Source organism: Lampetra planeri, chromosome 74 (genome assembly GCF_965212315.1).
Source record: "Lampetra planeri chromosome 74, kcLamPlan1.2.h2, whole genome shotgun sequence".
Classification (NCBI taxonomy): domain Eukaryota; kingdom Metazoa; phylum Chordata; class Hyperoartia; order Petromyzontiformes; family Petromyzontidae; genus Lampetra; species Lampetra planeri.
Genome location: NC_136179.1, coordinates 956,298 through 980,631, shown reverse-complemented (window position 1 = coordinate 980,631; position 24,334 = coordinate 956,298). Strand labels below are relative to the sequence as shown.

Here is a 24,334-nt window from a genome sequence, read left to right as displayed (position 1 = left end):
GTGAATTAATCTATAAGTGATTAAGTATATAGGTGAGTGAGTCTATGAGTGAGTGAGTCTATGGGTGAGTGAGTCTATGGGTGAGTGAGTCTATGGGTGAGTCTATGAGTGACTGAGTCTATGGGTGGGTGAGTCTGTGGGTGAGTGAGTCTATGATTGAGTGAGTTTATGTGTAAGTCTATGAGTGAGGGAGTCTATGAGTGAGTGTGTCTATGAATAAGTGAGTCTATGAGTGAGTGAATCTATAAGTGATTGTCTATAGGTGAGTGAGTCTATAGATGAGTGAGTGAGTCTATGCGTGAGTGAGTCTATGGATGAGTGAGTGAGTCTATGAGTGAGTCTGATTGAGTATATGAGTGGGTGAGTGAGTATGAATGGTTGAGTCTATAAGCTGGTGAGTCTATGAGTGAGTGAGTCAACGGGTGAGTGAGTCTATGAGCGAGTGAGTGAGTGAGTCAATGGGTGAGTGAGTCTATGAGTGAGTGAGTGAGTCTGTGTGTCTATTAGTGTGGTAGTCTATGTGTGAGTCTATGGGTGAGTGAGTTTATGGGTGAGGGAGTCTATGGGTGAGTGAGTCTATGGGTGAGTGATTCCATAAGTGAGTGATTATATAAGTGAGTTAATCTATAAGTGATAGAGTCTATAGGCGAGTAAGTCTATGGGTGAGTGAGTCTGTGTGAGTCGATTAGTGAGGGTTGTCTATGGGTGAGTATATGCGTCTATAAGTGTTTGAGTCTAAGGGTGAGTAAGTGAGTCTATGAGTGAGTGTATGGGTGACTGGGTGAGTCTATAGTTGATTGAGTCTATGAGCGAGTTAGTCTATGAATGAGTGAGTCTATGAGTGAGTGTATCTCTAAGTAAATCCGTCTATAAGTGAGTGAGTATTTTAGTGAGTGATTAAGTCTATATGTGAGTGAGTCTATGGGTGAGTCTATGGGTGCGCCTATGAGTGAGGGAGTCTATGGGTCAGTGAGTGATTCTCAGGGTGGGTAAGTGAGTCTATGAGTGAGTCTCTGGGTAAGTGAGTAAGTCTATGGGTGAATCTATGAATGAGTCTATGAGTGAGCGAATCTAAGAGTTATTGAGTATATAGGTGAGTTAGTCTAAAGGTGAGTGAGTCTATGGGTAAGTATATGAGTCTATGAGTGAGTGAGTGAGTCTATGGATGAGTGAGTCTATGAGCGAGTGAGTCGATGGGTGATAGGTCTATGGGTGAGTGAGTGAGTCTATGAGTGAATCTATGGGTAAGTTAGTCTATGGATGAGTGAGTCTATGAGTGAGTGTATCTCTAAGTAATTCCTTCTATAAGTGAGTGAGTCTAGAGGTGAGTCTATGGGTGAGTGATTCTATAAGTGAGTGAATGCTATAAGTGATTAAGTCTATAGGTGAGGTAGTCTATGGGTGAGTGAGTGATACTCAGGGTGGGTACGTGAGTCTATGTGTGAGTCTATGGGTGAGTGAGTGAGTATTTGGGTGAGTGAGTCTATGGGTGAGTCTATGAATGAGTGAGTCTATGGATGAGAGAGTGTATGGGTGAGCGAGTGTAAGGGTGAGTGAGTGAGTCTATGGGTGAGTGAGTCAGTCTATGAGGGCTGCGTCTCTATATGAGTCTATGAGTGAGTCTATGAATGAGTCCATGAGTGAGTCAATCTATAAGTGATTGTCTATAGGTGAGTGAGTCTATGAGTGAGTGAGTCTATGAGTGAGTGAGTCTATGAGTGAGTGAGTGAGTCTATGAGTGAGTCTACGAGTGAGTGAGTCTATGAGTCAGTTAATCTATAAGTGAATTAATCTATAAGTGATTAAGTATATAGGTGAGTGAGTCTATGAGTGAGTGAGTCTATGGGTGAGTGAGTCTATGGGTGAGTGAGTCTATGGGTGAGTCTATGAGTGACTGAGTCTATGGGTGGGTGAGTCTGTGGGTGAGTGAGTCTATGATTGAGTGAGTTTATGTGTAAGTCTATGAGTGAGGGAGTCTATGAGTGAGTGTGTCTATGAATAAGTGAGTCTATGAGTGAGTGAATCTATAAGTGATTGTCTATAGGTGAGTGAGTCTATAGATGAGTGAGTGAGTCTATGCGTGAGTGAGTCTATGGATGAGTGAGTGAGTCTATGAGTGAGTCTGATTGAGTATATGAGTGGGTGAGTGAGTATGAATGGTTGAGTCTATAAGCTGGTGAGTCTATGAGTGAGTGAGTCAACGGGTGAGTGAGTCTATGAGCGAGTGAGTGAGTGAGTCAATGGGTGAGTGAGTCTATGAGTGAGTGAGTGAGTCTGTGTGAGTCTATTAGTGTGGTAGTCTATGTGTGAGTCTATGGGTGAGTGAGTTTATGGGTGAGGGAGTCTATGGGTGAGTGAGTCTATGGGTGAGTGATTCCATAAGTGAGTGATTATATAAGTGAGTTAATCTATAAGTGATAGAGTCTATAGGCGAGTAAGTCTATGGGTGAGTGAGTCTGTGTGAGTCGATTAGTGAGGGTTGTCTATGGGTGAGTATATGCGTCTATAAGTGTTTGAGTCTAAGGGTGAGTAAGTGAGTCTATGAGTGAGTGTATGGGTGAGTGGGTGAGTCTATAGTTGATTGAGTCTATGAGCGAGTTAGTCTATGAATGAGTGAGTCTATGAGTGAGTGTATCTCTAAGTAAATCCGTCTATAAGTGAGTGAGTATTTTAGTGAGTGATTAAGTCTATATGTGAGTGAGTCTATGGGTGAGTCTATGGGTGCGCCTATGAGTGAGGGAGTCTATGGGTCAGTGAGTGATTCTCAGGGTGGGTAAGTGAGTCTATGAGTGAGTCTCTGGGTAAGTGAGTAAGTCTATGGGTGAATCTATGAATGAGTCTATGAGTGAGCGAATCTAAGAGTGATTGAGTATATAGGTGAGTTAGTCTAAAGGTGAGTGAGTCTATGGGTAAGTATATGAGTCTATGAGTGAGTGAGTGAGTCTATGGATGAGTGAGTCTATGAGCGAGTGAGTCGATGGGTGATAGGTCTATGGGTGAGTGAGTGAGTCTATGAGTGAATCTATGGGTAAGTTAGTCTATGGATGAGTGAGTCTATGAGTGAGTGTATCTCTAAGTAATTCCTTCTATAAGTGAGTGAGTCTAGAGGTGAGTCTATGGGTGAGTGATTCTATAAGTGAGTGAATGCTATAAGTGATTAAGTCTATAGGTGAGGTAGTCTATGGGTGAGTGAGTGATACTCAGGGTGGGTACGTGAGTCTATGTGTGAGTCTATGGGTGAGTGAGTGAGTATTTGGGTGAGTGAGTCTATGGGTGAGTCTATGAATGAGTGAGTCTATGGATGAGGGAGTGTATGGGTGAGCGAGTCTAAGGGTGAGTGAGTGAGTCTATGGGTGAGTGAGTCAGTCTATGAGGGCTGCGTCTCTATGTGAGTCTATGAGTGAGTCTATGAATGAGTCCATGAGTGAGTCAATCTATAAGTGATTGTCTATAGGTGAGTGAGTCTATGAGTGAGTGAGTCTATGAGTGAGTGAGTCTATGAGTGAGTGAGTCTATGAGTGAGTGAGTCTATGAGTGAGTCTACGAGTGAGTGAGTCTATGAGTCAGTTAATCTATAAGTGAATTAATCTATAAGTGATTAAGTATATAGGTGAGTGAGTCTATGAGTGAGTGAGTCTATGGGTGAGTGAGTCTATGGGTGAGTGAGTCTATGGGTGAGTCTATGAGTGACTGAGTCTATGGGTGGGTGAGTCTGTGGGTGAGTGAGTCTATGATTGAGTGAGTTTATGTGTAAGTCTATGAGTGAGGGAGTCTATGAGTGAGTGTGTCTATGAATAAGTGAGTCTATGAGTGAGTGAATCTATAAGTGATTGTCTATAGGTGAGTGAGTCTATAGATGAGTGAGTGAGTCTATGCGTGAGTGAGTCTATGGGTGAGTCTATGAGTGAGTGTATCTCAAAAGTAAGTTTGTCTATAAGTGAGTGAGTCTATGGGTGAGTGAGTGAGTCCATGAGTGAGTCTATGAGTAAGTGAGTCTATGAGTGAGTGAGTTAGTCTATGGATGAGTGAGCCAATCTGTGTTATTGAGTATATAGGTGATTTATTCTAAAGGTGAGTGAGTCTAGGGGTGAATCTATGAGGCAGTGAGTCTACGGGTGAGGGAATCTATGGGTGAGTCTATGAGTGAGTGAGTAAGTCTATAAATGAGTGAGTGAGTATATGAGTGAGCCTATGGATGAGTGAGTCTATATGTGAGTGAGTCTATGAGTGAGTGAATTTATAAGTGAGTGAGTCTACTGGTGAGTGATTCTATAGGTGAGTGATTCTATACGTGAGTGATTCTAGAGGTGAGTGAGTCTATGGGGGAGTGAGTCTATCAGTGTGTGAGTCTATGGATGAGTGAGTGAGTCTATGCGTGAGTGAGTCTATGGGTGAGTCTATGAGTGAGTGTATCTCAAGAGTAAGTTTGTCTATAAGTGAGTGAGTCTATGGGTGAGTGAGTGAGTCCATGAGTGAGTCTATGAGTAAGTGAGTCTATGAGTGAGTGAGTTAGTCTATGGATGAGTGAGCCAATCTGTGTTATTGAGTATATAGGTGATTTATTCTAAAGGTGAGTGAGTCTAGGGGTGAATCTATGAGGCAGTGAGTCTACGGGTGAGGGAATCTATGGGTGAGTTTATGAGTGAGTGAGTAAGTCTATAAATGAGTGAGTGAGTATATGAGTGAGCCTATGGATGAGTGAGTCTATATGTGAGTGAGTCTATGAGTGAGTGAATCTATAAGTGAGTGAGTCTACTGGTGAGTGATTCTATAGGTGAGTGATTCTATACGTGAGTGATTCTAGAGGTGAGTGAGTCTATGGGGGAGTGAGTCTATGAAAGAGTGAGTCTATGGATGAGTGAGTCTATGGGTGAGTCTATGAGTGAGTGTATCTCAAAAGTAAGTTTATCTATAAGTGAGTGAGTCTATGGGTGAGTCCATGAGTGAGTGAGTGAGTTAGTCTATGGATGAGTGAGCCAATCTATGTTATTGAGTATACAGTGAGGGAAAAAATTATTTGATCCCCTGCTGATTTTGTGCGTTTGCCCACTGACAAAAAAATGATCAGTTGATAATTTTAATGGTAGGTTTATTTGAACAGTGAGAGACAGAATAATAACAACAAAATCCAGAAAAACGCATGTCAAAAATGTTATAAATTGATTTGCATTTTAATGAGGGAAATAAGTACTTGACCCCTCTGTAAAACATAACTTAGTACTTGGTGGCAAAACCCTTGTTGGCAATCACAGAGGTCAGACGTTTCTTGTAGTTGGCCACCAGGTTTGTACGCATCTCAGGAGAGATTTTGTCCCACTCCTCTTTGCAGATCTTCTCCAAGTCATTAAGGTTTCGAGGTTGACGTTTGGCAACTCGAAACTTCAGCTCCCTCCACAGATGTTCTATGGGATTAAGGTCTGGAGACTGGCTAGGCCACTCCAGAACCTTAATGTGCTTCTTCTTGAGCCACTCCTTTGTTGCCTTGGCCGTGTGTTTTGGGTCATTGTCATGCTGGAATACCCATCCACGACCCATTTTCAATGCCCTGGCTGAGGGAAGGAGGTTCTCACCCAAGATTTGACGGTACATGGCCCCGTCCATCATCCCTGTGATGCGGTGAAGTTGTCCTGTCCCCTTAGCAGAAAAACACCCCCAAAGCATAATGTTTCCACCTCCATGTTTGACGGTGGGGATGGTGCTCTTGGGGTCATAGGCAGCATTCCTCCTCCTCCAAACACGGCGAGTTGAGTTGATGCCAAAGAGCTCCATTTTGGTCTCATCGGACCACAACACTTTCACCCAGTTGTCCTCTAAATAATTCAGATGTTCATTGGCAAACTTCAGACGGGCATGTATATGTGCTTTCTTGAGCAGGGGGACCTTGCGGACGCTGCAGGATTTCAGTCCTTCACGCCGTAGTGTGTTACCAACTGTTTTCTTGGTGACTATGGTCCCAGCTGCCTTGAGATCATTGACAAGATCCTCCCGTGTAGGCCTGATTCCTCACTGTTCTCATGATCATTGCAACTCCACGAGGTGAGATCTTGCATGGAGCCCCAGGCCGAGGGAGATTGCCAGTTCTTTTGTGTTTCTTCCATTTGCGAATAATCGCACCAACTGTTGTCACCTTCTCACCAAGCTGCTTGGCGATGGTCTTGTAGCCCATTCCAGCCTTGTGTAAGTCTACAATCTTGTCCCTGACATCCTTGGAGAGCTCTTTAGTCTTGGCCATGGTGGAGAGTTTGGAATCTGATTGATTGATTGCTTCTGTGAACAGGTGTCTTTTATACAGGTAACAAGCTAAGATTAGGAGCACTCCCTTTAAGAGTGTGCTCCTAATCTCAGCTCGTTACCTGTATAAAAGACACCTGGGAGCCATACATCTTTCTGATTGAGAGGGGGTCAAATACTTATTCCCTCATTAAAATGCAAATCAATTTATAACATTTTGACATGAGTTTTTCTGGATTTTGTTGTTATTATTCTGTCTCTCACTGTTCAAATAAAACTACCATTAAAATGATAGACTGATTATTTCTTTGTCAGTGGGCAAACGTACAAAATCAGCAGGGGATCAAATACTTCTTTCTCTCACTGTATAGGTGATTTATTCTAAAGGTGAGTGAGTCTATGGGTGAGTCTATGAGTGACTGAGTCTATGGGTGTATGAGTGAGTCTATGATTGAGTGAGTTTATGTGTAAGTCTATGAGTGAGGGAGTCTATGAGTGAGTGAGTCTATGAATAAGTGAGTCTATGAGTGAGGGAATCTATAAGTGATTGTCTATAGGTGAGTTAGTCTATAGATGAGAGTCTATGGGTGAGCGAGTAAATGGGTGAGTGAGTGAGTCTATGAGTGAGTGAGCCAATCTATAAGTGATTGTTTATAGGTGATTTATTTTAAAGGTGAGTGAGTCTATGGGTGAGTCTATGAGGGAGTGAGTCTATGAAAGAGTGAGTCTATGGGGGAGTGAATGAGTCTATGGGTGATGGAGTCTATGGGTGAGTTAGTGAGTCTATGAGTGAGTGAGTGAGTCTATGGATGAGTGAGTGAGTCTATGCGTGAGTGAGTCTATGGGTGAGTCTATGAGTGAGTGTATCTCTAAAGTAAGTGTGTCTATAGGTGAGTGCATCTGTAAGTGGGTTATTCTATAAGTGACGTCATCTATAAGTGATTAAGTCTATAGGTGAGGGTGTCTATGTGTGAGTCTATGGGTGAGTGAGTACACGAGTGGGTGAGTATATGGGTTAGGGAGTCTATCGGTGAGGGAGTCTATGAATAAGTGAGTATATGAGTGAATACGTCTATGAGTGAGTGAGTTATTGGGTGAGTGAGTCTATGAGTTAATCTTTGAGTGATTGAGTTTAAGTTAATCTCTGGGTGAGTGATTATATAAGTGAGTGAGTCTATGAGTGAGTCTATTGCTGAGTGAGTCTATGAGTGAGTGAGTGAGTGAATAAATGGGTGAGTGAGTATTTAAGTGAGTGAGATTACGAGTGAGTGACTCTATGAGTGAGTTAGTTTATGTGTGGGTGAGTCTATGGGTGGGTGAGTCATTGAGTGAGCGAGTCAACGAGCGAGTGAGTGTATGAGTTAATGAGTTAATGAGTCTATGCGTGAGTGAGTATATGAATGAGTGAGTATGAGTGAGTCTATAAAGGAGTGAGTCTAATTGTGTGTGTGTGGAGCAGTTAGCGCTACGCTGAGTTACGAACCCGGGACCCGAATTCGATTCCCGCTCACAGCCACCAACACCAATAATGGCGATTGTCTGAATTGGTCGTAGGCCTCATCTAAGTCAGCTCAGCCTCAAATAAGTACCTGGTGTGACGGTGTGTAGTAAAACATCGCTAGCACTGGGGAGACAAAGGCAGCCGGGCGCGGTGCTGGCCACCTACCCCCTTGTGTGCCAGTGACGGCCTTCATAGGTGATCACTAACAGCACTTGCCCCATCAGCTTGTTAAGGCTATGCGGGGGATCTTTGTATCTCTGTGTGAGTGTCTGAGTGTGAGTGTCTGTGTGTCTGTATCTGAGTGTCGTGTGTGTAATTGTCTGTGTGTGTGTCTGTGTGTGAGTGTCGAGTGTCTTGTGTGCAATTGTCTGTGTGTTTGAGTGTTAGTCTGTGTGTCTGTATCGGGGTGTCTTGTGTGTAATTGTCTGTGTGTCTGTGTGAGTGAGTGTCTGAGTGGCGAATGACAGGAATTGGTGTCTGTGTGTGTCTCTGTGTGAATGTCTGTGTGAGTGTCTGAGTGAGTCTGTCTGTCTGTATCTGAGTGTCTTGTGTGCAATTGTCTGTGTGTTTGAGTGTCTCTGTGTGTATGTGTGTGAGTGTCTGTGTGTGAGTGTCTGTGTGTCTCTGTGTGTGTCTGTGTGTTTGAGTGTCTCTGTGTGAGTGTCTGTGTGTGTCTGTGTGTTTGAATGTCTGTGTGTGTATGTGTGTGAGTGTCTGTGTGTGAGTGTCTGTGTGTGAGTGTGTCTGTCTGTGTGTGAGTGTCTGTGTGTGTCTGTCTGTGAGTGTCTGTGTGTGTCTGTGTGTGAGTGTCTGTGTGTGTTTGTGTGTGATTGTCTGTGTCTGTATGTGTGTGAGTGTCTGTGTGTGTCTGTGTGTGAGTGTCTGTGTGTGAGTGTCTCTGTGTGATTGTCTGTGTGTGATTGTCTGTGTCTGTCTGTGTGTGAGTGTCTGTGTGTGTCTGTGTGTGTCTGTGTGTGTGTTTGAGTGTCTGTGTGTGTGTGTGTCTCTGTGTCTCTGTGTGTGAGTGTCTGTGTGTGTCTGTGTGTGTGAGTGTATCTGTGCATCTGTGTGAGTGTCTGTGTGTAGTATGTGTGTGAGTGTCTGTGTGTGGGTGTCTGTGTGTGTGAGTGTATGTGTGTAGTATGTGTGTGAGTGTCTGTGTGCGTGAGTGTCTCTGTGTCTTACCTCATGTCTGCTTGTGTCGTAAGCTCCACGTCACGTAATCCACAATGTTGGTCGTGATGGTGGAGATGGGAGTGGTGGAGGAGATGGTCGTTTTCGTAACAAGCGATGTTGGTAATGTTGACGATGGTGATGATGGCGTCAATATTTGTGATGTTGATGGTAATGTTGTTGATGTTGCTGGCGTTAATGTGAATGATGATACTGATGATGATAGTGATGGTGGTGATGTTGTTGTTGATGATGTTGATGATATTGATGATGGTGGTGGTGGTGTTAATGATAGTGGTAGTATTATTGATGGTAATGTTAATGTTAGTGATGTTAATGATCTTGTTAATGCTCTTGATGATCTTGATGGTGGTGATGGAGTTGATGTTGATGGTGTTGATGTTGATAGTAGTTAATGTGTTGATGGTGGTGTTGGTAGTGGTGATGGTATTGATGGTGGTAATATTGGTGATGTTGATGGTGGTTATGTTGATGGTGGTGATGTTGTTGATAATGTTGATGGTGGTGATGATGGTGGTGATGGCAGTGGTGGTGATGATGTTGATTATGTTGATGGTGGTGATGGTGGTGATGGGGTGGTGATTAGGGGTGATGATGGTAGTGGTGGTAGGTGATGGTGGTGATGATGGTGGTGGTGATGGTAGTGGTGGTGATGGTGGTGATGTCGAGTTCGCTTTGGTAGTGGAATTGACCAGCGCTTAGAGAGCTTCGGCAAGGGGGAGAGGGGGGGAGGAAGACGTGGGGAGTAGGAGTCGTGTATTAGAGTGTGTGTGGTGTGTGTGTGTTAGATTGTGTGTTAGTGTGTGTGTGGTGTGTGTTTGTGTGTTAGTGTGTGTGTAGTGTGTGGTGTGTGTTAGTATGTGTGGTGTGTGTAGTGTGCGTTAGAGTGTGTGGTGTGTGTGTGCTAGTGTGGTGTGGGTGTGTGTTAGTGTGTGTGTGTTAGAGTCTGGTGTGTGTGGTGTGTGTGGTGTGTGTGGTTTGTGTGTGGTGTGTGTGTGTTAGTGTGTGTATGGTCTGTGTTATAGGGTGTGTGTGTCTGTTAGAGTGTGTGCGGTGTGTGTGCTGTGTGTGTGGTCTGTGTGTTAGTGTGTGTGTGTGGTCTGTGTGTTAGAGTGTGTGTGTGTAAGAGTGTGTGTGTGTCTGTTAGAGTGTGTGTGTTAGTTAGAGTGTGTGTGTCAGAGTGGTCTTGTAATTACCAACACGCTGTTCCAGCATCAACGCATCCACACAACATCATGGATGCATGCTGGGTGCGATCAAGAACATCTGCTGGACTATATAGTGACGGATCTGAGGATGCGGGCCCATGTCCTTGACACCAAGACCTACCGTGGAGCTGATCTGCCCTCTGATCATCGACTAGTCATCTGTAAGATGCGCCTACCATTCTTCCACTCCGGTGGTGGGTGTACACCCAGGACACCATTCAAACCTAAGGTGGCCTGGTCTCAGCTAGCTGATGGAAGTTGCAAGTGGGAATTTCATCATCGCTTGCAGCTAGTGTTGGTATCATCCCCCACTCCTCCTGATGTCGAGGGGAAATGGGCGAGGTTTAGGACTGTGGCTCATGCAGCTGCAATGGCTGCTTTGGGTACGCGGTCCAGACCTCCCCAGAGACCCTGGCTGACAAAGGAGGTGTTCAGGATGGCTGAAAAAAGGTGACAGGCCCACTCTCATCGTCTATAGCATCCCTCATCAGAGAATGAAGAGGCTTACCGCAGCCTTCGCTCGGAGGTTTGGAGAACCGTGAGGCGTTGCAAGGATGGGTGGTCGTCGCGGGTTGCTGAGGAGATGGAATCTGGCCCGCGATCACAAATCACTCTTTAATTTGATCAAAATAGTACCTTGTAGTGCCACACCTATCACCATCATAAAGGGGAAAGAACGGTGATCCAATCTCTGACCCCGAGAACAGGTTTGTAGATTTGTTAATCATTTCTGTGAGGTCTTGGGGGAGGGGAAATCCCTCAGCCTGGAAAACATCGTGGGGCAAAGTGGGGATGAACCTGCTGAGGCTGCGGTGCCTCAAATATTGGGAGAAGTCACCCCCTGTGAGTGGCTGTCTGAAGTGCCATCTGTTGAGGAAGTACTGAAGGTGATCCAGAGTCTAAGACCAGGAAAAGCACTGGACAGAGATGATCTCCCAAGTGAAATGCTGAGGGAGGGTGGCGTATGTGCACAGACTGACCTACTTGACATCAAAATAAAATAAAAACATGATTTGAAGCTTTCATGACTGCAGGAATTACTCTTTGTTTTTTTTGGTAAAGTCATCATAGAAATAAAATAAAAAATACAATACGACGTTTCGATTGCAACACAAGCACTCGTCATCAGGTCGAGCTTTGCTAAATTTGAGAGAATAAACACAGACACGAGGACACAAACAGACGCACAAGCAGGAGACAACACAACTCCCAATTGGTGATGGGGCAGTTCTGGAGAGAGTGGAGAGTTTCCCATACCTGGGCAGAGGTCTCACTCCGAATCAGCCGAGCGGCATTATCTTTCATTGGCTGCGTAACGCTGTGTGGAAGCTACCTGGTCTGTCGCTCCACACGAAGCTTCATGTCTTCTCGGCCATGGTCATTCCCTCCCTTCTCTATGCTTGCGAAACGTGGACACCCCTAATAGAACATCTTCGCCAGTTAGACACATTTAGGCTGGCCTATCTATGATCCATCCTGTGTTTAACCAGGCTTGATTGCGTGAGCTCACAATCCTTGGAAAATCTAGACAAAGTCCCATCGGTGAGCTCCTCCGGCGGGCAAGGCTGCGTTGGCTGGGCCATGTAGCCCGCATGCCCAGCCACCGCATGCCTAAACAGCTTTTGTTCGGCCGGATCGAGGGGGCTAAACGGGCGCAGCACGGGCTAGAGAAGAGATGGAGTGATGTGGTACAGAAGGACGTGGAGCTGAGTGGACTTGTATTAGCGGTGTCAAGATCGGCCTCTGTGGAGGAGGCTCGTGAAGGACGCTACTGGGCAGTTGGAGGCAGTCGCCCTCCAGCAACAACGGAGGGCGGAGGAGCGACACTCATAACGAGCGGAGTGCCAGGTGGCTAAAGCACAGCAAGTTGGCACAGTAGGGGGCACAGGTGGTGCATCGGCCACTCATCTCAAGTCAGTCGACCCGTGGCACCTGCTGGGTCTGCCCCGTGACCTCCTGCCAGCGGGCGTTCGACACTTCACGTGGCCTCAAGGTGCACATGGCCTGGCACAGCGTCGTGGTGACATCACCGCCAATTAGTGGTGAATAGCGGTTGTTGTTGTTAGAGTGTGTGTGTTAGTGGGGAGCGGTATTGTAGCGGTTATTACACTGCGCTACTAACCTGGATTCCAGGTCATGGCCAAAACCAGTGACGATTATTTGAACCGGTCCTGGGCCTCCCCTAGGACGACTCAGCCTCAAATGAGTACCTGGTGTGGTGTGTAAACATCGCTACTGAGGAGATAAAGGCGGCCGGGCGTGGTGCTGGCCACTCACTCCCTCGTGTGCTGTGCTGGCCTTCATAGGTGCTCGATAACAGCACTTGCTTAGCAGCCTTTTAAGGCTATACGGGGGATCCTTGTCTTTGTGCTGGATGGTAACGCTGTGGTGGATGTGAGCAATTCCATGGAGGGAAGGCCAGTTCCAAAATCGGCGATACCCATTCATGGCGTTTGTAGCCACCACAGCGGCCAAACGGGGGATCTTTACAGGTCCGAGGGCCTGGTAACTCCTCCACTTTCAATTTTTTTACCACTAAACCAGGTGAAAAATGTAGGTCAAAACTTGTTCTGGAGGCCCTGTGGGGACAGGCGTCTATGACATTTCCTGGCCAAACCCTATTTGGCGGAGCCAGGAGACTGAATCCTTACCCTCGGGATCCCTCAAGACCAGCAAAAAGCCACTGCAGGTGGCCACGTGGAATATTCGAATGGTCACTGCGGAGGAGAGGCTGCCACTCCTCTGTCGGGAGTTAAACCGGTACCGCCTGGATCTCTGCGGTATTTAGGTGGTCCGGTGGACTAGCTCTGGCTAGTGGTGAATAGTCCTCTATTGGGGCAGGAGACTGCCGAACAAAAGAATGAAGGGGGCGTGGGAGGGTGGAAGTTAGATGTGGGAGCTGTAAGTCCCAGGCTACTGTGGGCTTGCCTTCCAATCAACCAGCGATGAGGAGTGGTGGTTGTGCTTATTTATTCCACCACCGAAGATGAACATCAGTGGAGGGTTGCAGGCAAGGCCGATGAGTCAGATGCCTTCAATCACCTCCTGTCACAGGTGCTAGCTAAAGTGGCCCCTCGGGATAGCGTCATCCTGTTGGGTGACTTTAATGCCCGAGTGGGTCATGATGCTGGCACATGGTCTGGAGTGATTGGAAGGCATGGGCCAGATCAGCACGATAGCAAGGGTAGGAGGTTGCTCGACTTTCGTGCAGCCCATGGGCTTGTGATTACCAACACGCTGTTTCGGCATCGGCATATCAACACATCATAGATTCACACTGGGTCCAAGCAAGAACACATACTGGACTATACAACGACGGAACAGCGGATGTGGGCCCATTTCCTTGACACCAGGACCTACCGTGGAGCTGATCTGCCCACTGATCATCGGCTTGTCATCTGTAAGATGCACCTGCCATTATTCCACTCCGGTGGTGAGTGTACACCCAGGACCCCATTCCAACCCATAGTGGCCTAGTCTCAGCTAGCTGATGAAAGTTGAAAGCAAAATATCATCATCACTTGTCGCTGGGGTTGGCATCGTCCCTCCTCCTCCTGATGCCAAAGGGAAATGAGCGAGGTTTAAGAGTGTGGCTCATGCAGCTGTAATGGCTGCTTTGGGTGCACGGTTCAAACATTCCCAGATATCCTGTCTGACAGAGGAGGTGTTCTGGCTGGCTGAAAAACAGGCCCACTCTCACCACCGACAGCATCCCACATCAGAGAATGAGGAGGCTTACCGCAGCCTTCGCTCGGAGGTTCGGAGAGCCGTGAGGCGCTGCAAGGATGGGTGGTGGTTGCGGGTTGCTGAGGAGATGGAATCTGCCTCGGTGGCTTGTGATCACAAATTACAATTTAACTCCATCAAAAAGTAACTTGCAGCACCACAACTATCACCATCATTAGTAGAAAGAAAGGTGATCTGATCTCCGAACCCCAGGAACAGGTTTGCAGAATTGGTGAGCATTTCTGTGAGGTCTTGGCGGATGGGAAATCTCTCAGCCTGGAAAACATCATGGGACAAAGTGGGGATGATCCTGCCGAGGCTGCGGTGCCTCAAATATTGGAAGAAGTCACCCCCTGTGAGTGTAGGGCTGAAGTTTCATTTGTTGAGGAAGTACAGAAGGCAATCGAGAGTCTGAGACCAGGAAACGCACCGGGCATACATGATCTCCAAAGCGAAATGCTGAGGGAGGGTGGCGTTTGTGCGCAGACTGCCCTATATGAAAACAATAAGTCTGGACCACTGGACGGGTTCCGCAGGTTTGGAAGGATGCCCTGGTGGTGCCCCTATTTAAGAATGGAGCCTGCACAGACTGTAACAACTACAGCGGCATCTCCCTCCTACGTGTTCTGGAAAAGGTCCTGGCAAGGATTATTCAACATCACTTAATTAAGCACGTTGAGGAGAGGCTTGTAGAGCCCCAGTGTGGTTTCAAGCCAGGGTGGTTTCTTGACAGATGTCATATTTTCTGTCTGTCTGCTACAGCAGAGGTATACGGTATTCCAACAAGACTTACATCTCTGCTGGATTGAACTGGTCAAGCTCTATGATAACATAAATAGGCTTGGGCTCTGGGTTGTTCTTTGTGCTTTCAGAATTCCTGACTCTCTGTTCACAACCATTAAGGGTCTTCATGATGGTGGGCAGGCCCGGGTAAATTACGTGGCCGAGAGTCTTGGGGTGCGACAGGGTTGTCCTCTTGCTCCAACATTATTTAACATCTATTTCGACCAATTAGTTCATGAATCCATCGATGGCTGTACTGGAGGAATTTCCATCTGGTATAGATACAATGGGAGGCTGATCAATGCCCGGGTGCGGTCATGGGATGGCCCCCATTTGGTCAACCATATAAGATATGCTGATGATCTGGTAATTGCTACTCACTCAGAGGAGGAGTTGGAGGCACTGCTGCTGATCCTGGTGTATGCCCCTAAGAGGTAGCGCCTCACCATCAGGCCCACCAAAACTTAGCACCTGCCTGTGTATTTTGTGCCATCAAACACTCCACCACTACAACTCCCAATTGGTGATGGGGCAGTTGTGGAGAGAGTGGAGAGTTTTCCATACCTCGGCAGTGTGCTCATGACCAGCTCCGGTTTGACAGCAGAGGTCTCACTCCGATTCACTCGAGTGGCATTATATTTTCATCAGCTGCGTAACGCTGTGTGGAAGCTACCTAGTCAGTCGCTCCACACGAAGCTTCGGGTCATCAGCCACAGTAATGCCCTCCCTTCTCTATGCTTGCGAAGCGTGGACCCCCCCCCTATTGGAACATCTTGCCAGTTAGAAACATTTAGGCTGGCCTGCCTATGATCCAAGCAGGATTGTGTGAGGAGCTCACAATACCTTGAAAGATCTGGGCAAAGTCTCATCGGTGAGCTCCTACAGGAGAGAATGCTGCATTGGCTTAGCCATATAGCCCACATGTCCAACCACCACATGCCTAAAGAGCTTTTATTCGGCTGGATAAAGAGGGCTAAATGGGCACGGCATGGGCTGGAGAAGAAATGGGTTGATGTGGTACAAGCGAATTTGGAGCTGAGTGGACTTGCCGATGACTGGTACCAGCTGTGTCAAGAACGGCCTCTGTGGAGGAGGCTCGTGAAAAACGCTGTTGGGCAGTTGGAGGCAGTTGCCCTCCAACAACAACGGAGGGTGGAGGAGCGACGCTCACAACAACGAGCGGAGCGCCGTGCGGCTAAAACACAGCAAGTTGGCACAGTAGGGGGCACAGGTGGTGCATCTGCCAATCATCGCAGTTAGTCAACCCATGGCACCTGCTGGGCCTGCCCCGTGACCTCCTGTCAGCGAGCCTTTGACACTTCACGTGGCCTCAAAGTGCACCTGGCCTGGCACGGCGCCGTGGTAACGTCACCGTCTCCGGCGAATGGCAGGTATTGATATATGAGTATTATATACACACACACGAGTACTGTGTATACATCTATACGAGTACTGTGTCTATGTGTGTACAGTATATGAGTACGATGTATATATGAATACTATGTTTATGAGTGTAAAAAAGTAGATGAGTGTATGAATACTATGCATATGTATGTATATATGTATATATGAGTGTATATGTGTGTATATATATGAGGGCCGAGTGTTGGAGGAGCTTGCAGGCTTCCTGTGTTGGGGCAGGAAGTGTCTGGGGCTGTGTGCGGGGCTCCGATAGCAGCCCGACAGGAAGCCTGCACACAGATTACTCACTCACATACACACACACTCACATACACACTCTACATACACACACACTCACATACACACTCTACATACACACACACTCACATACACCCTCTACATACACTCACTCACTCACATACACACTCTACATACACTCACTCACTCACATACACACTCTACATACACAACACACACTCACATACACACTCTACATACACACACACACTCACATACACACACACTCACATACACACTCTACATACACACACACTCACTCACATACACCCTCGACATACATACACACACTCACATACACACTCTACATACACACACTCACATACACACTCTACATACACACACACTCGACATACACACTACATATACACACACATACACACTCTACATACACACACACTCACATACACACTCTACATATACACATACACATTCTACATACACACTCACGTACACACTCTACATACACACACACTCACATACACACTCTACATACAACAACAACCGCCATTCGCCACTAAGTGGCGGTGACGTCACCACGACGCTTGTGCCAGGCCAAGTGCACCTTGAAGCCACGTGAAGTGTCGAATGCCCGCTGGCAGGAGGTCACGGGGCAGACCCAGGTGCCACGGGTCGACTGACCGTGATGACCGAGATGACTGGCTGATGCACCACCTGTGCCCCCTACTGTACCAATTTGCTGTGCTTTAGCTACCCGGCGCTCCGCTCGTTGTTGTGAGCGTCGCTTCTCCGCCCTCCGTTGTTGTTGGAGGGCGACTGCCTCCAACTGCCCAGTAGCGTCCTTCATGAGCCTCCTCCACAGAGGCCGATCTTGACACCGCTGGTACCAGTCATCGGCAAGTCCACTCAGCTCCACGTCCTCCTGTACCACATCACTCCATCTCTTCTCTAGCCCGTGCCGCGCCCGTTTAGCCCCCTCGATCCGACCGAACAAAAGCTGTTTAGGCATGCGGTGGCTGGGCATGCGGGCTACATGACCCAGCCAATGCAGCCTTGCCTGCCGGAGGAGCTCACCGATGGGACTTTGCCCAGATCTTTCAAGGATTTGTGAGCTCCTCACACAATCCAGCCTGGTTAAACCCAGGATGGATCGTAGGCAGGCCAGCCTAAATGTTTCTAACCGGCGAAGATGCTCCATTAGGGGGGTCCACGTTTCGCAGACATAGCCAAGGGAGGGAATGACTGTGGCCGAGAAGACCTGAAGCTTCGTGAGGAGCGACAGACCAGGCAGCTTCCACACAGCGTTACACAACCGATGAAAATATATTGCCACTCGACTGATTCGGAGTGAGACCTCCGCTGCCAAACCAGAGCCAGTTATGAGCACACTGCCCAGGTATGGGAAACTCTCCACTATCTCCACAACTGGCCCATCACCGATTGGGAGTTGTGGGGGGTAGAGTGTCCGATCGTACAAAATACCCAGGCAGGTGCTTAGTTTTGGTGGGGCTGATGGTAAGGCCCCACCTCTTAGTGGCACACTCCAGTTTCAGCAGAAGCGTCTCTAAATCCTCCTCTGAATGAGCAGCAATTACCAAATCATCGGCATACATAACGTGGTTGACCAATAGGGAGCCATCCCTTGACCGCACCCGGGCATCGATCAGCCTCCCATTATATCTGTACCAGATGGAAATTCCTCCGGTACAGCTATTGAAGGCTTCACAAACTACGTGGTCAAAATAGATGTTAAATAATGTGGGAGCCAGAGGACATCCCTGTCGCATCCCAAGGTGGACAGGGAATGGCTCTGACTCCCGGCCACGTAGTTTTACCCGGGCCCGCTCACCATCATGAAGGTCCTTAATGATCGTGAGCAGAGGGTCAGGGACTCCGAAAGCATGAAGAACAACCCAGAGCCCAGGCCTACTGATGGTATCATAGGCCTTGACCAGGTCAATAAAGCAGAGATGTAGGTCTTGTTGGAATTCCCTACACCTCTGCTGTAGCAGACAGACAGAAAATATGGCATCTGTGCAAGACCGCCCTTTCCTGAAATCGCATTGGGGCTCCACAAGCCTCTCCTCAGCGTGCCTAGCAAGGCGATGTTGAATAATCCTTGCCATGACCCTTCCCGGCACACTGAGGAGTGAGATGCCCCTGTAGTTGTTACAGTCTGTGGAGTCCCCCTTCTTAAAGAGGGGGACCCACCAGGGCATCCATACACTCACTCACATACACACACTCACATACACACACACTCTACACACACACTCTACATACACACACACACTCACATATTTACTCTACATACATACATACACACTCACACACTCACTCACATACATACAAAAAAACAAATATCACCCATATAGCCTTTACAGACTGTTGGGGCAAGTGCTGTTAGCGAGCAGTACCTATGAAGACTGGCACGGCACACGAGGGGTGGGTGGCCAGCACCACGCCCGGCCGCCTTTGTCTCCCCAGTAACGATGTTTAAACATCACACCAGGTACTTAGTTGACGCTGAGTCGACCTAGGGGAGGCCCAGGACGGGTTCAGATCGTCACTTGTGTTGGCCGTGAGCGGGAATCAAACTCGGTATGTCAGGTTCGTAGCGAAGCGCGCCAACCATTACACCACCGCTCTCCATATATATACACACACACACACTCATACACATACACACAGTCACATACACACTCACTCCGATAGCTGCCCGGCAGGAAGCCTGCACTCTCACAGATTACACACTCACTTACACACATATATATACACATGCAAACATACATACACGTCGTCACACACAGCCTACAGTGGAATGGACTAGTGGCCACGGGCGGTAATGACAGCGGAGTCAGCCTGCAGTGTGAGTAGACTGGTGGACATGGGAGGTAATGACAGTGGGAGTCAGCCTGCAGTGTGAGTGGACTGGTGGTCATGGGAGGTAATGACAGGGGAGTCAGCCTGCAGTGTGAGTGGACTGGTGGCCACGGGAGGTAGTGACAGGGGGAGTCAGCCTGCAGTGCGAGTGGACTGGTGGCCACGGGAGGTAGTGACAGGGGGAGTCAGCCTGCAGTGAGTGGACTGGTGGCCACGGGAGGTAATGACAGGGGGAGTCAGCCTGCAGTGTGAGTGGACTAGTGGCCACGGGAGGTAATGACAGGGGGAGTCAGCCTGCAGTGTGAGTGGACTGGTGGCCATGGGAGGTAATGACAGGGGGAGTCAGCCTGCAGTGTGAGTGGACTGGTGGCCATGGGAGGTAATGACAGGGGGAGTCAGCCTGCAGTGTGAGTGGACTGGTGGCCACGGGCAGTAATGACAGGGGGAGTCAGCCTGCAGTGCGAGTGGACTGGTGGCCACGGGCGGTAATGACAGGGGAGTCAGCCTGCAGTGCGAGTGGACTGGTGGCCACAGGAGGTAATGACAGGGGGAGTCAGCCTGCAGTGTGAGTGGACTGGTGGCCACGGGAGGTAGTGACAGGGGGAGTCAGCCTGCAGTGCGAGTGGACTGGTGGCCACGGGAGGTAGTGACAGGGGGAGTCAGCCTGCAGTGCGAGTGGACTGGTGGCCACGGGAGGTAGTGACAGGGGGAGTCAGCCTGCAGTGCGAGTGGACTGGTGGCCACGGGAGGTAGTGACAGGGGGAGTCAGCCTGCAGTGCGAGTGGACTGGTGGCCACGGGAGGTAGTGACAGGGGGAGTCAGCCTGATGTGTGAGTGGACTGGTGGTCATGGGAGGTAATGACAGGGGGAGTCAGCCTGCCGTGTGAGAGGACTGGTGGCCACGGGAGGTAATGACAGGGGGAGTCAGCCTGCAGTGTGAGTGGACTGGTGGCCACGGGAGGTAATGACAGGGGGAGTCAGCCTGCAGTGCGAGTGGACTGGTGGCCACGGGCAGTAATGACAGCGGAGTCAGCCTGCAGTGTGAGAGGACTGGTGGCCACGGGAGGTAGTGACAGGGGGAGTCAGCCTGCAGTGTGAGAGGACTGGTGGTACAGGAGCTAATGACAGGGGGAGTCAGCCTGCAGTGTGAGTGGACTGGTGGCCACGGGAGGTAATGACAGGGGAGTCAGCCTGCAGTGTGAGAGGACTGGTGGCCACAGGAAGTAATGACAGGGGGAGTCAGCCTGCAGTGTGAGTGGACTGGTGGCCACGGGAGGTAATGACAGGGGAGTCAGCCTGCAGTGAGTGGACTGGTGGCCACGGGCGGTAATGACAGGGGGAGTCAGCCTGCAGTGTGAGTGGACTGGTGGCCATGGGAGGTAATAACAGGGGATTCAGCTTCCAGTACGAGTGGACTGGTGGCTGCAGGAATGATTGAGAATCGGAGCGTGGCCAGGTGACGGAAGAGGATGGTAGAGTCTGCTGGTAGAGCGAGCGGTCTAGAACCAGCGAGAAGGTTCGGGAATGGGGGCGTGGCCTCGGACCGTATAATAAGGGAGATGCACGGCAGACTCGGGGCTGTTGCAGTGGGGGTCTCCGCCATTTCCAGCGTGAGCACGTGGCCCCTTAATAAAGAAACCATCTCAAGACAAGTGCGTCCAAGTCGCCATTACACACTCACAGATTACACACACAGATTACACACACACTTACATGCTTAAATACAAAGATTCCCCGTGTAGTCTTAACAGTGTAGGAGCAAGTGTTGTTAGCGAGTAGCACCTATGAACGCCGGCATGCCACACGAGGGGTTGGGTGGCCAGCACCACCCTTGGCCGCCTGTCTCCCTAATGGTGATGTTTACACATCGCACCACATACTCAGTGGAGGCTGAGTTGACCCAGGGAAGGTCTTGGACTGGTTCAGATAATCCCCGTGAGCGGGAATCGAACCCGGGTCCCCGGGTGGTGATGATGTCACCACAGCGCTTGTGCCAGGCTATGTGCACTTTAAGGCCATGTGAAGTGTCGAACGCCCATGAGCAGGTCACGGGACAGATCCAGCAGGTGCCATGGGTTGACTGACGGAGGTGACTGGACGATGCACCACCTGTGCCCCCTACTGTACCAACTTGCTGTGCTTTAGCCACCCGGCGCTCCGCTCGTTGTTGTGAGCGTCGCTCCTCCGCCCTCCGTTGTTGCTGGAGGGCGACTGCCTCCAACTGCCCAGTAGCGGCCTTTACGAACCTCCTCCACAGAAGCCGATCTTAACTCTGCTGGCTCCAAACTTCGGCAAGTCCACTCAGCTTCATATCTTGTACCAAATCATTCCATCTCTTCTCTAGCCCATCTCTTCTCGAGCTTTCCCAGCACACACTCACAAACACACACTCACTAACACTCAGACACTCCTAACACAGAGAGACAAGTCATACAATCATCCAGCAGTGGAATAAGACTGTCTTTATTATTTTTATTTGTCTACCCATCTCTGTGTATCTCTATGAGTATATATATATCATTGAGTCTGAGTATATGCATCTCTATGAGTCTATATGTATGTATCTCTGAGTCTGTGACTGAGTATGTATCTCAATGAGTATCTATGTATCTCTATGTGTCTCTGAGTCTATGTATCTCTAGGAGTCTGAGTCGATAGACTCAGACTCATAAACTAACCACACCAAGAACCATCGACTAACCACATAAACGCATAGACTCATCACACCGAAACCCACAGACTCATCACACCGAGACATAAAGGCTCATCGTACAGAGACCCACAGAATCACCACAGAGATCCATAGACTCACCACACATAGATCCATAGACTAACCACACCGAGACCAATGAATAATAATGAATTAACTAGTAACCAAGGATTAAGCAATGAATCCAATAACCCAATAACCAGTAAGCTGAATTGACCAGTAGCTTCCGAAATACATTGTGGGTAGTGGAGGGGCAGAACTTCATGTGATGTCTTTGCCACGTCCTGTCACGCAATCCTGCCCCGTAATCCAATAGGTTCTTAGTCCTGGAAGGCACGGAGCTATGGGGAGAAAAAGACAGAGGCAAAGCTACCTCAGGTAGCCTCACTCACTCACTCACCCACCTATTCACCAACCGACCGACCCACCCATCGACTGACCCACCAACCCACCCACCCACCGGCTGACCCACCCACCCACCCACCGACTGGATGACCAACCCACCAACCCAACGACCCACCCACTCATCTATCCACCAACTCACCAAATCAACCACTCATTTATCCACTCACCCACTCAACCTACTCACTCAATCATTCAGTCACCCACCCACTCACATACCCACCCACCTACTCACTCATCCACTCACTCATCTACTCCCTCACTCATCCACTCAACCACACACCGACCCACTCACCAACCCACCTCTTTCTGGATGAGTCTTCCACGTTCAATGGCTTTGTGTTCCTTTTCCTGGGAATGCAGAGAGCTTAGAGATGAGATTCCACCCACCACACGGTTTCTCCCCACTACCCACACGGTCCCTCCCCACTACCCAAAGGGTCCATCACCACTACCCACATGGTTCCCGTGTCTCCCGTGTCTCCCGTGTGTCTCCATGTGTCTCCGTGTGTCCCCCGTGTCTCGCCCATTTCTCCCCGTGTGTCCTTGTTTCTTGCTCGTGTCTCCCCCGTGTCTCCTCGTGTCTCCCCCGTGTCTCTGCAATGTCTCCCCCGTGTCTCCCCTGTGTCTCCCCTGCATCGTCTCTCCACACCTTGTCTCCAGACTGCTGGTATTTCTTTGCCTCTTGGGAGTAGCGAGAATATTCAGTCTTGAGAAACGCAGTGTAGTCTACGCAGAGACACGGTGAGACACGGTGGGACACGGTGAGACACGGGGAGAGAGAGGGAGAAAGAGACACGGGGAGACAGGGAGATAGAAATAGACACAGGGAGACACTGGGGAGACACTGGGGAGACACTGGGGAGACACTGGGGAGACACGGGGGAGACACGGGGGAGACACGGGGGAGACACGGGGGAGACACGGGGGAGACACGGGCAGACACGGGCAGAGAGATGGGGGAGACACGGTGAGACACGGGGGAGACTCGGGGGAGACACGGGGAGAGAGACACAGGGAAACACAGGGAGAGACACGGGGAGATACAGTGAGGAGACACGGGGAGAGAGACACGGGGAGAAACTTGAGGAAACACGGGGAGAGACACGGAGAGAGACACGGGGAGAGACACGGGGAGAGAAACGGGGAGAAACACGGAGAGACATGGAGAGAGACACAGGGAGAAATGGGGAGACACGGAGAGACACGGTAAGACACAGGGAGAAATGGGGAGACACGGGGGTGATATGGTGGAGACAGGGTGAGACATGGGGAGACACAGGGAGACACGGGGAGAGACACGGGGAGAGACATGGGAAGAGACACGGGGAGAGACATGGGAAGAGACACGGGGAGAGACACGGGGAGAGACACGGGCAGGCACTCACTCGATGGTTGAGTCGACCTAGGGGAGAGAGAAAGAGAGGCAACTCTGAGTGGGACCACGAACCGCGCCAAGCTAGGTGGACGAACCTCTGCGCGCCGCTGGGCCTCCGCTCCGCAGGAAGTGCCGCTGCCGCTCAGCCCTCTGGGAGATGCGGGCGGCCACGTCCCCGAGTGCCGGGGGGAGGGGCTGCCCGCGGTCCCTGAATCCAGCCATCTGGGGTTCAATAACGGGGCCGCCGATCAGTGAGTTAATACAGGATCCGTGGCTTAATAAAGGATCAGTGGGTTGTAGGGTCAATAACGGATCAGTGGGTTTACAAAGTATCAGTAGGTTGTAGGTAGCTAGAGGGGTAGGTGCAGAGCGAGGTGACCAGGTGGGTAGAGGGGTAGGTGCAGAGCGAGGTGACCAGGTGGGTAGAGGGGTGGGTGTAGAGCGTGGTGACCAGGTAGCGAGAGGGGTGGGTGTAGAGCGTGGTGACCAGGTGGGTAGAGGGGTGGGTGTAGAGCGTTGTGACCAGGTAGCTAGAGGGGTAGGTGCAGAGCGAGGTGACCAGGTGGGTAGAGGGGTGGGTGTAGAGCGTGGTGACCAGGTAGCGAGAGGGGTGGGTGTAGAGCGTGGTGACCAGGTAGCTAGAGGCGTAGGTGCAGAGC

At 49.5% G+C, this 24,334-nt stretch overlaps 2 protein-coding genes across 4 annotated transcripts in view; both read right to left on the bottom strand.

Moving 5' to 3' along the window:
- Positions 1 to 10,524, bottom strand: part of LOC144737779 (protein lyl-1-like) — a 42,452-nt gene extending 31,928 nt beyond the window's left edge. The window contains exon 1 of the mRNA XM_078620640.1: positions 8,918 to 10,524. The gene's annotated coding sequence lies outside the window, so the exon portion shown is untranslated. The remainder of the gene's footprint in view (positions 1 to 8,917) is intronic.
- An 11,102-nt stretch (positions 10,525 to 21,626) lies between these two features.
- Positions 21,627 to 24,334, bottom strand: part of LOC144737778 (coiled-coil and C2 domain-containing protein 1A-like) — a 42,316-nt gene continuing 39,608 nt past the window's right edge. For all 3 annotated transcript variants that reach the window (XM_078620634.1, XM_078620637.1, XM_078620636.1), the window contains exons 26-29: positions 23,771 to 23,897; positions 22,950 to 23,026; positions 22,601 to 22,648; positions 21,627 to 22,236 (exon numbers count right to left, since the gene is read on the bottom strand). In XM_078620634.1, the coding sequence (XP_078476760.1) occupies positions 22,216 to 22,236; positions 22,601 to 22,648; positions 22,950 to 23,026; positions 23,771 to 23,897 (273 nt within the window). In that variant the 3' untranslated portion in view covers positions 21,627 to 22,215. The remainder of the gene's footprint in view (positions 22,237 to 22,600; positions 22,649 to 22,949; positions 23,027 to 23,770; positions 23,898 to 24,334) is intronic.